We start from the raw sequence: 14,810 nt of genomic DNA on the forward strand, positions 1-14,810 counted from the left end.
AAAAAAGCAAAAACTTTTGCTTGCATTTCCTAAGGAAACATTTTTCATCTGAATAGTCACATTTTGCAATAAATATGCCCAAAATCTCTGTAAACCATTCCTTTATTCCTGATAATTTTGTCTGATGGCTGAGAAATGAAATGAAAACAAAGAGCAATGGCTGAGAAGGTGGCTCTAGCACGTACACCATTCTGGCCTCGGTGAATTTTCTACCCACATACTTCTTTCTGATGTAAGTAGATATAACCCAACTTTCCAAATCCCGACATCTTTATCTAAATTCTTCCACTGTGACCCTTCTTACTATTACTCAGAAGATATTAATGAAATATTCACATCTTTTCAATTCTTACAGAGTTTAATATATCTTGGAATTCTTACCTTCACAGATGTTGACATCAGGGACATGTAATTTCTGCCATTCTTTTCTTGGGTGTTTCCTATGAGACCAGCATGATAAAAAGAGAACAGATTTTATAAAATGTGAGGCACAAAAAGACGTGTTCAGTGATCTTTTCAGGGGATTCAGAAAACCATAAGCCAGAAAATCCCTCTCTTCTATCACCCTGGTATTCTGGAAATTGAAAGCAAAAGTGAAGGAGAACTTTGTTCTGATCTTGGTCATAAATCTACATAATTACATATTTATAAAATGTAGGAAGGATACAAAAAGAATATATTTCTAAAAAGTGTTATTATTCAGGTTAACAGCATGGCTATTTGAACTTGACTGCTTGAGTTAAAATCCTTTTAGGGGGACCTGAAGCACTTTGTTGAAAAAGATCAAGGATGATAATCTTCAGTATGGATTGCATGTCAACATCAAACAATGGCCCTTACCACTGGGACAATGGGCAACATCATGATAGGTGGAACAAGGATTGAAGCAGTTAATTATTTCTTCTTGCTTGGATCCACAATCAATATCCTTGGTAACAGCGGTCAGGAGATAAGGCAGTATATTACTTTGGGGAAGGTTGCTATCAGAAACTTTTCAAAAATATTGAAGAGCAATGATGTCAGTTTGAAGACTAAGGTGTGCTTGATTCAGGCCATGGTCTTTTCAGTTACTTGCTATGTATCTGAGAGCTGAATAATGAGTAAGGATGACAGAAGAATAATTAATACTTTTGAGTTGTAGTGCTAGAGAACAGTACTGACTATCCTATGGACTGGCCAAAGAATGAACAGCTATGTCTTGGAAAAGGTGCAACTAGAGTGCTACTGGAAGAGAAGGATGGAAAAGCTTTGTCTCTCATACTTTGGATATGTTGTTAGGAGAAGGTATCCCTTGGAAAAGGATAACCTGTTTGGAAGGGTCAGTGAAAGAGAAGAAGACCTCAAAGGAGAAAGATTGACATGGTGATTACAGCAGTAGGCTCATGTGTAGCAGAGATGGTGAAGATGGAACAGTATAAGACAGGATACAGATCTGTTGTCCATAGGGTCACTATGAATCATACTCAACTTGACTCAGTGACACCCAAAAACAACAAAACAACTAGACTATGAATTGGGACAAGGTACATAGCCTTTCTGTGACTCAGTTTTCTCACCTGACAATAGGTTTAATAATAGCATCTATCTCAAATTTTGTGTGTGTTTTACATGAATTAATGTATATAAAACACTTAGAAATGTACTTGTTGTTAGGTGCTGTCAAGTCAAGTATGACTTAAAGGCATCAGTTCCTCTTTTGTCATTCTTATTCATTGTCCAGCCCTCAGATGCATATAGAGTGATTGAAATTACCATGATCTGAATCAGACACACCTTGGTCTTCAAGCTGATAACATCACTCCTTAGTAATTTTGAGATAACAGACTGTAGACTTTCTCAATGCAGTACATTGCCTGCAGTGACCCTCCACTCTCAGTGACTCCCCCATCAAATATGGTATCCTTCTTCAAGGACTGGTCTCTTCTGGAAACATACCCAAAATATGTGAGATGAAATTTCAAAATCTTTGCCTTCAAGGAGCAACTTGGTTTCACCTTCTCTAAAACAGATATGTTTGTTCTTTTGGAAGTCTATGCTATGTTTACTACTCATCCACAGAGTTAAAATGCAAAGACATTGATTTTTCTTCTGTAATATTTAGTCATTGTCCAACCCTCAGATGGGTAGCAAGCAATTAAGAAAACCATAACTTGGATCAGCACACGTTAGTCTCCAGACTGACATCATTGCTTTTTAGCACTCTGAAGAGGTCCTTAATAGTAGAATTTCTTAACACAACTCATCTTTCATTCTCATGAATGCTGATACTAAGAGTGTCGATTGTGGATCTGTTGTTGTTATGTGCCATCGAGTAACCTGTGATTTATAGTGACCTATGTACAATCTGTTGTGCATAGGAGGGTTTTCAGAGACCTGCTATTTCAGAAGTGAATGGCCAATCTTTCTTCCTAGTCTGTCTTAATCTGAATGATCAGATTTAGAGAACTATCAGTTTAGAAAACTAAGCATTTTACAGAAAAAGCAGATGAAATATATTTCCCTAATTGTGGAATTAACCATTAGTTTCAGTGTTGCCCTCACCCTTGACACAAGTGTCTTGACCCACTTATTTCCCTGCTCCACCATCACCAGCATTCCCATCCACTACCACTCACTCCCTTCAACACCTATCTCCCCCTTGATCTGATAGCTTATTTCTCAAGCTTTAAGGGCTTCTGTGATTCCAAACACTTCAGCTGCTGATAATTTCTTATGCTGTGGTCAATGTCTCTTGAGTTTAGTGGTAATGTTTTCAAGCTAGGGTGATATGTCATTTAGATCTGGTATATACATTGTTTTCCTGGCCCTCGGACCCTAACAGTTCCCAGCTCCAGTTTACCTGCGGGGTGAGGGGAAGCTATGGTCCCTTTCTGTTTGCCCATTCTTCTCTGAGAAGAATGGGAATCCCAGAACACTTGATCCTGCTAATGTAAAACCTATACTTAGACCAGGAGGCAGTCATTAGAACAGAGCAAGGAAACACTGTATGGTTCAAAGCTGGGAAGGTTGTACACCAGGGATGTGTCCTATCTCCATGCTTTTCAACTTATATGCGGAACAGATTATCGGGGAGGCTGGGCTCTATGAGGAAAGTGCAGCACCAGGATTGGTGGAAGATTCATCAACAATCTGCATTATGCGGATGACACAACCCTGTTTGCTGAAACTGAAGAGTACCTGAAGTGCTTGCTGCAGAATGTCAAGGACTGTAGCCTTCAATATGGATTGAGGCTCAATGTTAGGTAGACAAAAATTATCAGTACTGGGCCAATTGGTAGCATCAGGATGGACAATGAAGTGATTGAGATTGTTAACAGCTTTAGTTTGCTTGGCTCCACAGTCAACATTTTTGGCACTAGCAGCCAAGAAATTAAAAATACGTATTGCGATGGGAAAGTTTGCTGTTAGGGACCTCTCCAGAGTTCTGAAGAGCAATGATGTCATTCCGGAGACTAAGATGTGCCTGATACAGGCCATGGTCTTTGCCATTATTTGCTATGCATCAGAGAGCTGGACAATGATTAGGGATGATAGGAGAACTGATACCTTTGAGCTGTGGTGATGGAGAAGAGTATTGAATATAGCATGGACTGCTAAGAAAACAAACAGGCTTCAGGCCTTTTGTTCATAGGATCACTATGAATTGTGCTCAACTCAACAACAATCAACTGTACACACACACACACAGAGTTGTTGTGTACCGTCGAGTTGGAGCCGACCCATAGGTGACTGGCTGACTGTCCAAGGCAGCTATTCGCATAGGAGGAGGTTGCCCATCCTTCTCCAGCGGAGCAGTTAGTGGATTCGAACTGTGTGCCTGTGCGATTGCAGAGCAGCTTTTTGCCATCTGTGCGTGCTTGCACTCTCTCTCATGCTTGGTCTCTGTCTCTGTCTCTGTTTTCTCTCTCCTTCTTCTCTCTCCCTGTTTTCCTCCCTCCCTTCCACTCCAGTCTGCTCCTCTTTCTCTCGCCACTATATATAAAAAAAAATATAATGACTTGTATAGAAGATATAAAATCCACAAACTATTCTCTGAACTTTTTCGTTTTTGTTCTGTGCTGTAAACAATGAGAAAAGCTGAGTTTGTCTTCTGCTTACATTATTAATTTTTATTTTTAAGATCCTTCAAGTTATATGAATTCTAAGATAATTGTTTAACTTACTTATAATGCCAGAAAGAATCTTGCATTGTACCTGAGAGAATAAAGAAAGCTCTAATTTACAGATTTACATTCTGAATCTACCATAACTGTTTAAAGAGGTAGAGCCAAATAAGAATAAAAATCCCCAAACCTGACATGTTGTTGTTATTATTGTTCTTATGTGATATCGAGTTGCCTGTGATTCATAGCAACCTGATATACAACAGCTCTAAACCCTGCTCTATCCTCTGTCAATCTTATTGTCTCACACATACCTATCTCCATTACCCCAGTCACTGAATCAATCCATCTCATAAAGGGTCTTTCTCTCCTGCACTGTCCCTCTAACATCCCAAACATGACGTCCCTCTCCTAGGACTGATTTCACCTTGTAACATATCCACAGTTTGTCAGACAAAGCTTCAGAATCCTTGTCTCCAATGAGAAGCCTGGCTTCACCCTCTCCAGACAGACTTGTTTGCTCTCCTAACAGTCCATGCTATATTCAATACTCTTCTCAAACACCACAGCTCAAAGGTATCACTTCTCCTTCTATCACTCCTAGTTCTTGTCCAGCTTTCTGATCCATGGCAAGTAATTGCAAAGTAATTGCAAAAACCATGGCATGTATCAGGTGCACCTTAGTCTCCAAACTGACATCATTGCTCTTCAGTACTTTGGTGAGGTCTCTGACAGCAGACTTTCCCAATGCTTTTTCCCAATTCTTTTAGTTTCCTGGCTGCTGGTACCAAGAGTGTTGATTGTAGAGCCAAGCAAACTGAAGCTATTAACAATCTCAATGTCTTTACCATCTATCATGATGCTGTCAGTTGGCCCAGTGGTAAGAATCTAATCTTTGTTTTCTTGATATTGAGCTTCAATTCATATTGAAGACTACAGTCCTTGCTTGAGCTTCTGCAACAAGTGCTTCAGGTCCTCCTCACTTTCAGCCAGCAGGGTTGTTTTATCTGCACAGCGCAGATTGTTGATGAGTCTTCCTCCAATCCTGGTGCCACATTTCTCCTCATAGAGCCCAGCTTCCTGGATAATCTGTTCTGCATATGGATTGAAAAAAATATGGAATTAGGATACATCCTTGGTGCACACCCTTCCCAGTTTTGAACCATGCATTGTTTCCTTCTTCTGTTCTGACGACTGCCTCCTGGTCTAACTATAGGTTTCTCATAACCACAATCAAGTGTTCTCTTTTCCCATTTTTCTTAGAGTTAGCCACAGTTTGTTGTGGTCTACACGGTCTAATGGCTTTGCATAGTCAATGAAACAAAGATAGATATTCCTCTGATACTCTCTATTTTCAGCCAAGATCCATCTAACATTAACTATAATATCCCTAGTGCTGCGACCTCTTCTAAACTCAGCCTGCACATCTGGCAGTTCTCTGTTGATGTGCTGCTCCAGTAATTTTTGTATAATCTTCAGCAAAATTTTCCTGGGACCTTGTTTTTCGCAATTGTTTCAGAGCAGCTTGAACATCTTCCTTCATCTTCACAGGCTCTTGCTTATAATCTAACTAAATCAAAGATATATTGATAAGAATTAAAAAGAACTCATTCAGAAACAAGTATTTTTTTCTCTTTATTTTTCTTTCTTTTTATCTTGCACAGTTACACAGCTGTCTTGTATTGTGATGTAGTAGAGAGAAGTATGTTCTCCTGAGTTTTGTCCTTTTGACTTTTACACTGAGATAACTTATAGAGTCAAAAAATACAGAAGATGATTGCCTCCCTCTGCACAGCATGGATCCAGTCCCCTGAAAGTGGGAGAAGGGAGTTACACCCAGAATTATTATTCTATAACCCAGTCCGATTCAAAGTCCTCTAGAGTGGCTTTATTATTTTCACTTTCAACTTACCTGGGAAAGTGTTGAATTTTTAGATAAAACAAGCAGTCTAAAGTCAGTGCCTCTTGACAGACCTCTTTGTAATTTCCTCCAATGTTATTTTCCCAACAAAGGTATGAATTAGAAATCACACTTTGCTGTTTCCTGCAACCACAACTTGGATGCTGACCATAAGAATGCCAGAAGCAAATTGTCTCTGAAGGTGAGCCTATTGAGTACATTGAAGTTACCAGGAGCTTTCAGTAAAACCTTGGGTCAATTAATAGGATGAAAAAGAAATGTGTGGTGCTATAAAAGTGTGTCAGTGGGAGGTATGGGGTCTGAAAACAGATGGGCTTGAATTCTAGGCACAAGACTTGATTGTGTTAAAAATAAAGGAGTAAAGGAAGAAGAAAGATAAACAGAAAGGAGGAAGAGAGCTAAACTGAAAGAAGTGGACTAGTTTTGTAGTTTTGTGTCTGATTTTATATCTCCATATTAACTTGAGGTTTTCTATTTTCAAGAAAGTACTATAAAGACCCTGATTCCACAGATAAGGAAGAGTACAACAGAACACAAAAAAGCAGCCTACAGTTTGCAGTTTTCCACACCTGCTACGGAAACAGTTGGTTTTCAAAGAAAGACGGGGGGAAAAAAACCCCAATAATATACAGAGGATGGGAGTGGAGGTTTTAGAACAATAATTTTAAAAAAGATTATTTGTCTTTAAGTCTGTGAAGAAGAAATCACCTCCCACCTGTGCCCCCATCAAAATAAAAAAAAAAATGAGGAAAGGAAATTGTTTAATGGTGATTCTTAGAACAGAGTGTTACATTTTTCCAAAGAAATCACACTGGACTCCTTTTCTTACCATTATCTCTTGCAGAACACCTCATTTTCAGAGTCAACATCTCTATGCTTCCTGCAGACTTCACTTTCTGCTCTGAAGAAAATGGTGGATTTTCCAGGCTTCTCTCGAGCTCATTTCCTCATCCATTTTTTGTGTCTCCTCCTGTCTACATGGAACCCAACAGGTCAGTGCTCTGTCATATGTATGTGTGTGTGTGTGTATATATGTATGTGTTTGTGTATATATATATTTTCTTTTCTCTCAGTTATTTTTCACTTACTATTTTCATGTAAATGCCACAAACTCCCCCTTATCAAGAACAGTTATTACCTGTGAAACAGTAGTAGTGCCATGTACCAATAAGACTTCTGAAGGCTTGGAACAGGAATAGGGGTATTCTTGTTTATATAAACACTACGTTAGCCTGCTCACTCTTGAAGTAAATGTACAAAAAAGATATTCTTGAGAATATTTACACTATCACAAAAGCTTATACCTGAGTACAAAGACTTTGGAGTCACACTTTCCAAGTTTTGTTGTGCTTTTCTTTTTCTTTTCTTAGAAAGCTCCCTTGTTATGTCTGAAAACTGTTGGTCATTGCTATTGAATCAGTCTTTCCCCCTAGCAATCCTATGTAAAATGAGAGGAAACACTTTTTGGTTTTGTGCCTTCTCCTTCTCCATGACCAATTTCAGATTGGACAATGTTCTGCTATTATTCATAGTGTTTTCATGGACTGATTTTTGGAAGCAAACTATCCGGCTTTTCCTCCTTAACTGCCTTTGTGTGAGAGTTTCACTGAAACCTATTCAATATTAGGAACTTGCATTAGACAAGAGTTGACTCAGTATCAAGTAGTTTTACATGAGCTCTTCCTTTATAAAATTAAAGAACCCCAGGAGGCAAGTATATGTGAACTTAAACAAAAGCACCAGTGTTTCTATTGAGGGTTGGTTAAGTGTTGTAGGTAGGAATTTGATTTTTAGAAGGTCCCATTCATTGATTTTTATCATTCCTGGTTGTACATTTTTGGCTATGTTTGCAAGTCTATTTGTGCTATAGACTAGGGTTTCTAAATTCATTTTATACTTTGTCTAGATAGCTTTTTATTTTACCTGTAGGTCTCTAATTCATTTTGAGTTAGTTTTGTGTGTGGTGTGATATGTGATCCTTGTTTCAGTTTTCAGCAGGTACATAGATGTCTATTGCTTCCCCATTTAATAGATTTTAGTTCCTTATCAGATATCAATTGACTTTGGGTAGATGGACTGATTTCTAAGTTCTCAATTCTGTTCCATTGATCAATGTGTAAGTCACTGTACCAAACAAACAGTGTTGCTTTTTAATATTGTGGATGTATAGTAGTTTTTGAGATCAGGGAGTGTGATGCCCCATATGTCATTTTTATTTTTCAGAAGAGCTTTGCTTATTTGAGTCTCTTTCCTTTCCAAATAAAACTGGATATTTCCTTTTCTATTTCCTTGAATAATGAGGTCTTTTAAACCTGTATTGGAATTATGCTAGTCATGTAGATTGCTTTTAATAGGACTGGTCTTTTCACAATATTGAGTCTTCCTAACCATGGTGGAAAATGTTTTTCCATTTTATTAGGTCTCTTATCATTCCTTGTAGGGAGCTTGAGTGGCAAGAAGATGTGCTACAATCCTGAAGACACATGGTTCAAAGCCACCAACTGCTCCAAAGGAGAATGATTGGCAATCTCCTGTGAGATTACTGTCTCTGAAAACCTGGTGGAAGATCAACTATGGGTCAATCCTGACTTCATGGTACACGACAAAAACAACATTGTACTTCGTATTAGTGTTTTGTAGCTTTTGTTCTAAAGATCTTTTGTATCTCTAGTTAGGTTTGTTTCTTGGTTTTGCATCTTATAGTTGGCTGTTTTGTTTTTGTTTTTTTTATGGTGAGAAAATTTTATTACATTTAGAATTAGCCCGCTGGACTCAGTTTAGATGATCCCAATTTTGTTGGCAACATCCAAAGCATCATAATCAGGAGCAAGTCGAACATAGGCCTTCTTCTCTCCATCAGGCCTAATCAAAGTGTTGACCTTAGCCACATCAATGTCATAGAGCTTCTTTACAGCTTGTTTAATTTGGTGCTTATTGGCCTTGACATCCACAATGAACACAAGTGCTTTGTTATCTTCTATCTTCTTCATAGCTGACTCAGTGGTCAGGGGAAATTTGATGATGGCATAGTGGTCAAGCTTGTTTCTCCTGGGGGTGCTCTTCCGGGGGTATTTGGGCTGCCGTCAGAGTCTCAGCGTCTTAGGCCGCCGGACGTGGGTGACGTCTGGATCTTCTTTTTTTTTGGCTGTGGACGCCCGTCAGGACGCCTTCTTGGCCTTCAATGCCTTTGCTTTGGCTTCAGTTTTGGGAGGGGCAGGGGCTTTCTTCTTCGCTTCCGGCGCCATCTTCGTAGAAAGGGTCTCTCCTAGTTGGCTGTTTTAAATGAAATTGCTTTTCTAGTTTCCTTTTCCATGCTTTGTTTCTGTAGAGAAATCCAACTAATTTTTGAATATTGATCTTTAATCTGCCACTCTACTAAATTGGTCTATTAAGTTTAATAAATTTGTTGTTAAGTCTTCGGTGTTTTTTATGTAGGCTATCATATCATCTGTGATATGCACATGTTTTTCCATCTCTTTACCAGTTTGGATTCCTCTTATATCCTTCTCTTGTCTTATTGTCCTAGCTAGTACTTCCAGTAAAATATAGAATAGAAATGGTGATAATATACAACCTTCCCTGGGCCCTGTTCACAAAGAGAATGACTTTTGTCTCTCTCCATTGAGAATTATATTGGTTCCTGATTTTGCTTCTATACTTTCCAATATGTTGAGGAAAGTCCCCTCTATGGTAGCTTAGTAGTAAGGACTTGTGCTATCAACCAAAAGGCTTGCAGTTCAAATCTGCCAGCTGCTCTGTGGGAGAAAGAGAGAAATCTTCTCCCTTGTGATTTACTGCCTCTGAAAACTTGCTGGAGGGTCAGCTATGGGTCAATTTTCACTCGATGCTATATAACAACCACCACTACCACCACCTACTTTGTTGAGTGTTTTAATCAGAAAGGGGTGTTGGGGTTTTTTTTGTTAAAGGCCTTTTGTGCATCAATTGCCAAGCTCATGTTGTTCTTTTTCTTTGTCTTATTAATGTGATGAATTACATTAATGGTTTTTCTTCTGTTAAACCATCCTTATGTACCTATGACAAATCCAACTTCATTATGATGAATTTTTTTTTTTAGACTGTGGAATTCTGTTGTTGAGGATTTTGTTAAGGATTTTTATGTCTCTGTTTATGAGAGATAACGGTCTAAAGTTTTCTTTTTTGGTGATGTCTTTGAGTGTTTCTTCTTTTTCTATCTTTTGAAGGAATGTAAGTAGAATTGATAATAGTTCACTGCTCTATATTTTATAGAATCCACCTGGGAAGCCATGTGGATCAGTACTTTCTTTGTGGGGATCTTTTTATGACCAGCTCAATTTCTTCTTTTGTGTCTACTAAAGTATAATATTTCTGCCTGTGTCAATTTGGGAAGGTGTGGGTTTCTAGGAGTTTATTCCTTCTAGATTTTAAAATTTTTTCCAATATGTTGTTGTTGTCAATTGCCTTCTAGTTGAGCATGACTCATAGTGACCCTAAGAACAAAAGACTTGAAGCCCCTCTAAAACTCGACATTTATCAAAGTTTGTAGAGTTTCTGGAGGCATGTTATTTAGGAAGTGGATGCCACTCCTGCTTCCAACCCTGTCATAGTATGTTATTGGTTTTTATATGCCATTGAGTCACTTGCAATGTATAGTGACTCTATGTACAGCAGCTCTGAACACTTCCTTGTTCTGAGCCAGTCTCACTAACTCCAACATACCAAACCCCATCGCTCCAGTTACTATATCAATTCTTTTCATCCTAGATCTCCCTCTCCTGCACTGTCTGTCCACCCTTCTGAGCATGATATTCTTCTCCCAGGACCGATTTCTCCTGGCCACATGTTCAAAGTAAGTGAGGCAGAGCTTCAAAATCCTATCCTCCAAGGAAAGACTTGGCTTCACCCTCTCCAAGATAGACCTATTTGTTTTCTTGGCAGTCCATGATGTGTTCAAGACTTTTCTCCAGCACCACAACTCGAAGACATGTCATTGTCCAAGTCTTTGATGCATAACAAGTAACTGAGAAGACCATAGCCTAGATTAGGCAACCTTTTGTATCTAGACTGACATTGTTACTCTTCAGCACTCTAAAGAGGTTCTTGACAACAGATTTTCCCAATGCAATTCATCTTTTGATTTCCTGACTGCTGATGTTAAGAGTGTTGATTGTGGATCCAAGCAAGTTGTAATTGTTAACAACTTCAATCTCAGTGGTTTTGATATATTGTATTTCACTTTAATCTCTTTTGAGGAAATTTTTAGTTTATTTCTTATATAATCCAGTAGTGCTCAAACAAGGTGGTGTTTAGCTTCCATGTGGTTGGTTTTTATCCTTTATTCCTTTGTGTTAATTTCTAGTTTTATGGCATTGTGCTTTGAGGAGGTACATTGCATTATTTTGATGTTTTTGAATTTGTTTAGGCTTGCTTTGTGTCCTAATCTATGATTGTTTCTGGAGAATGTACATATACACTTGAAAGTAAATTTTTAGTCAGGTGAAGTACCTGAGTACATCTATGAGGTCAAGTTGGTTAATTGTATAGTTTAGCTATTTATCTGTTTTTAATTTCTTAGATTGAACTGGTCTTAGGTGAAAGTGTTGTGATGAAGTCTTCTGTTACTATTGTAATGTTGTTTATTTCTTTCTTCAAGACGTTTGTTTTATTTTGAAGATCTATTATTTGGTGCATATATATTAGCTAAGTCATGTCCTCTTATTATATTGTGCTTTAATTATTATATAGTACCTTCTTTGTCTCTTTCTGTGACTTTCACCCTGAAATCTATTTAATCAGAGATTAGAATTATCATTCCTGCTGCTATGGATGACATATTTTGGTATATTTTCCCCCATTCTTTGATTTTTTTTAGTGTGTCTCTCTTTATTTCTTAGATGTATCTCTTGTGGGCAACACATTGATTAGGTTTGCTTTTTCATCCTTTCAGCTACTCCCCAGACCCCCACCCCTTCAGTGTATTTAAGCCATTTACATTGAGCATGATTATTGACAAACAGGTTCTTGTTGTTGCTATTTTGCTGCATTCCTTTTGTTGTTTTTGCTGCTTACTTTGGACCATCAACTTTCCTTTGCTGTCTCTGTGTGAAGGACTTCCTTTAGTTTTTTGTTTTGTTTTTTGTTTTTTTTTTTTTTTTTTTGGTAGGATTAGTCTTCTTTTCATGAATTCCTTAAGCTCCTGTTTTTTTTGCAAGTGACCTAATTTCACCTTCATATATGATGGACACATTTGCTGGATACAGGATCCTCTGCTGGCATTTGTTTTCTTTCAGCCTTCTGTATATGCCATCTAATTGCATTTTCTTTATTCTTGCGTGGTTTCTGATTAATTCAGAGCTACCTTTGTTTTTCTCACACTACTTTTAGTATTATTCTATCCTTGTTTCTATTTTGGAGAATTTGACTATGATATATATTGATCTTTTTTTTTAATTATTATTTTGAAGTCTAGTCGACTCGATGGCACATAACAACAACAACAACAACAGTCTGTTTGATGTTTCCTGAGTTTTTAGAATGTATATTTCCTCATTATTCCTATTTGTGGGAAGTTTTCTTTTAGTACCTCTTTCACAATTTTCTATGTGCTTTATTTTCCCCTCTTGTTCTGGAATTCCAATCAAATGTATACTGTTTCATTTGATTTAATTTCACATGATTCTGATTTTTTTCCATTTTCCTTCCATCTTTATTTTTTTTTTTTCCTAGTAAGTTCTTATTGGGGTTCTTGTCATCTATTTCACAGAATCTCCATTCTTTCTCTTGGATCCTACTTTTTTGTCCCTCTCACTTGTTGAAAATTTCTGGAATATAGGTCCTGTTATTCCAATTTGCATTTTCATGTTTCTATAGTGTTTTATTCCTGTGTGGGTTGTATTAATTTCTTTGGAAAGCATGTAGTCTTGTCACTTCTTAGCTGGGACAGAAAATGCACACTGAGCAGCACAGACCAATGGATGTAGATAGAAGACCTTTGGTAGGCTTGCTCCTGGGATGAAATAGGGATAGTAGGCTTGGCAGTGGACACAGTGTCAGGAAGGCATTCTTGGGAAGCCTGTGGCTGTTAGCTCCTGGGCCTGGGGGCAGGCTCACCAGCAGTAGACTAGAGGGAAAGTAGAAAGGGGACATTTACAGCCTGTTGGTAACCTAGATATTGAGCAGAATTGTCTATACACTTATCCAGGAGCAATGCACTAGGGGACAAAGAGAGAATATTGACCAGAGAGAAGTACCTTCCATACACCGAATAACAGTTGCTTAACAGACTAACTTGACAAGTTTAACAAATCTATCACATATAGGTTTTATATAACTTATATATGATTAATATTTCTAAATTAAAAAATAATTTCAAATTACAAATACAGCAGTTGTTATTTTTGGAGATGCTAATTAACACTTATGAGCAAAGACAAGATGAGCTGTGGGAGAATATCAAGAATATCATCCAGGAAGAATGCAAAAGGTCATTACAAATACAGAAGAGGAAGAAAAGACCAAGACGGATGTCAGAAGAGAATCTGAAGATTGCACCAAAGTGTCAAGAAACCAAAGCAAAGGGAAGAAATCAAGAAGTTAAGGAGCTGAACAGAAGATTTCAAAGAGCAGTGTGGGAAGATAAAGCAAAGTATCATAGTGAAATATGCAAAGAATTAGAGTCAGAAAATCAAAAGGGACAAACTTGAGTGGCATTTCTTAACTGAAGGAATTGAAGAACAAATTCAACAGTCAAGTTGAAATGCATAAGGATGCTATGGGTAGAATATTACATGATCCAGGAAACAATAAAAGAAGATGGGGGAGCTCTGATGGCCTAGTGGTAAGAAGCTGCACTGCAATCCCAGAGGTATATGTGTTTGAATCCATCAGATAATCTGCTGGAGAAGGAGGGAAAATCTCCTGACAAGTCAGATCTGATTTGATGATACACACAAAAAATAAAATAAAAAAAAAGAAGAGGGAAATCAAAACAACTATGAGATATCATCTCGTCCCAGTAAGCATAGCAAAAATTAACAGAGCAACAGAGAGCAAATGCTGGCAAGGTTCTGGAGAAACTGGAACTATTATTTACCTTTGGCGGGAGTGTAAAGTCATGTAACCACTATGAAAGGCAGTATGCCTCTTTCTCAAAAAGTTGCAAATAGAAATACCATTTGACCCAGAAATTCCACTACTGAGAATATACCCTAAAGAATTCAGAACTTCCACCCAAACAGATACATGCACACCTGTGTTTATTACTGCAATCTTCATAATAGCAAAGAAATGGAAACAACCCAAGTGCCCACCAACAAACAAATGGCTAGAGCAGCTGTGATATATTCACAAAATGGAATACTATGTAGCACTGAACAACAAAGAACTCATAAAATATTACACAAAATGGGTGAGCCTTGAGGATATTATGCTGAATGAAGTATCTCAGTTACAAAAGGGCAAATACTACATAATGCCACTGTTGTAAAATAGGACTGACATAGGGGTTGGGGAAAATTAAGAAAAGAGGGGATAAATAATGTACACTGCATTGAAAAAAAATGAAGGAAAGAACTGTTTAAAAGGAATATATGATTAGGTATTATTTGCATGACAACAGTTCAAAATAAAAACTGAATAGCAACGTGGCGGCCGGGGTGGGGGTAGGGATGGAGGAGGAAATTGTGCAACAATGAAATTTTTTTTTTCAAAGAGAAAAGTGAACTAGGGGTGGGTAGGGAGGAAAATGTACAACAATGAATGAATGGAAATCCACATTCTCTATAAATGTTTGTTAAAATCTTAAT

General features: G+C 37.8%; 1 protein-coding gene across 1 annotated transcript in view; it reads left to right on the forward strand.

Moving 5' to 3' along the window:
- The first annotated feature begins 156 nt into the window (after positions 1-156).
- Positions 157-14,810, forward strand: part of LOC102875729 (butyrophilin-like protein 1-like) — a 23,901-nt gene continuing 9,247 nt past the window's right edge. The window contains exon 1 of the mRNA XM_006882208.1: positions 157-181. Within this exon, the coding sequence (XP_006882270.1) occupies positions 157-181 (25 nt within the window). The remainder of the gene's footprint in view (positions 182-14,810) is intronic.

The sequence above is a fragment of the Elephantulus edwardii genome, unplaced genomic scaffold (genome assembly GCF_000299155.1).
Source record: "Elephantulus edwardii isolate Elephantulus edwardi_28Jun2011 unplaced genomic scaffold, EleEdw1.0 scaffold00017, whole genome shotgun sequence".
NCBI lineage: Eukaryota > Metazoa > Chordata > Mammalia > Macroscelidea > Macroscelididae > Elephantulus > Elephantulus edwardii.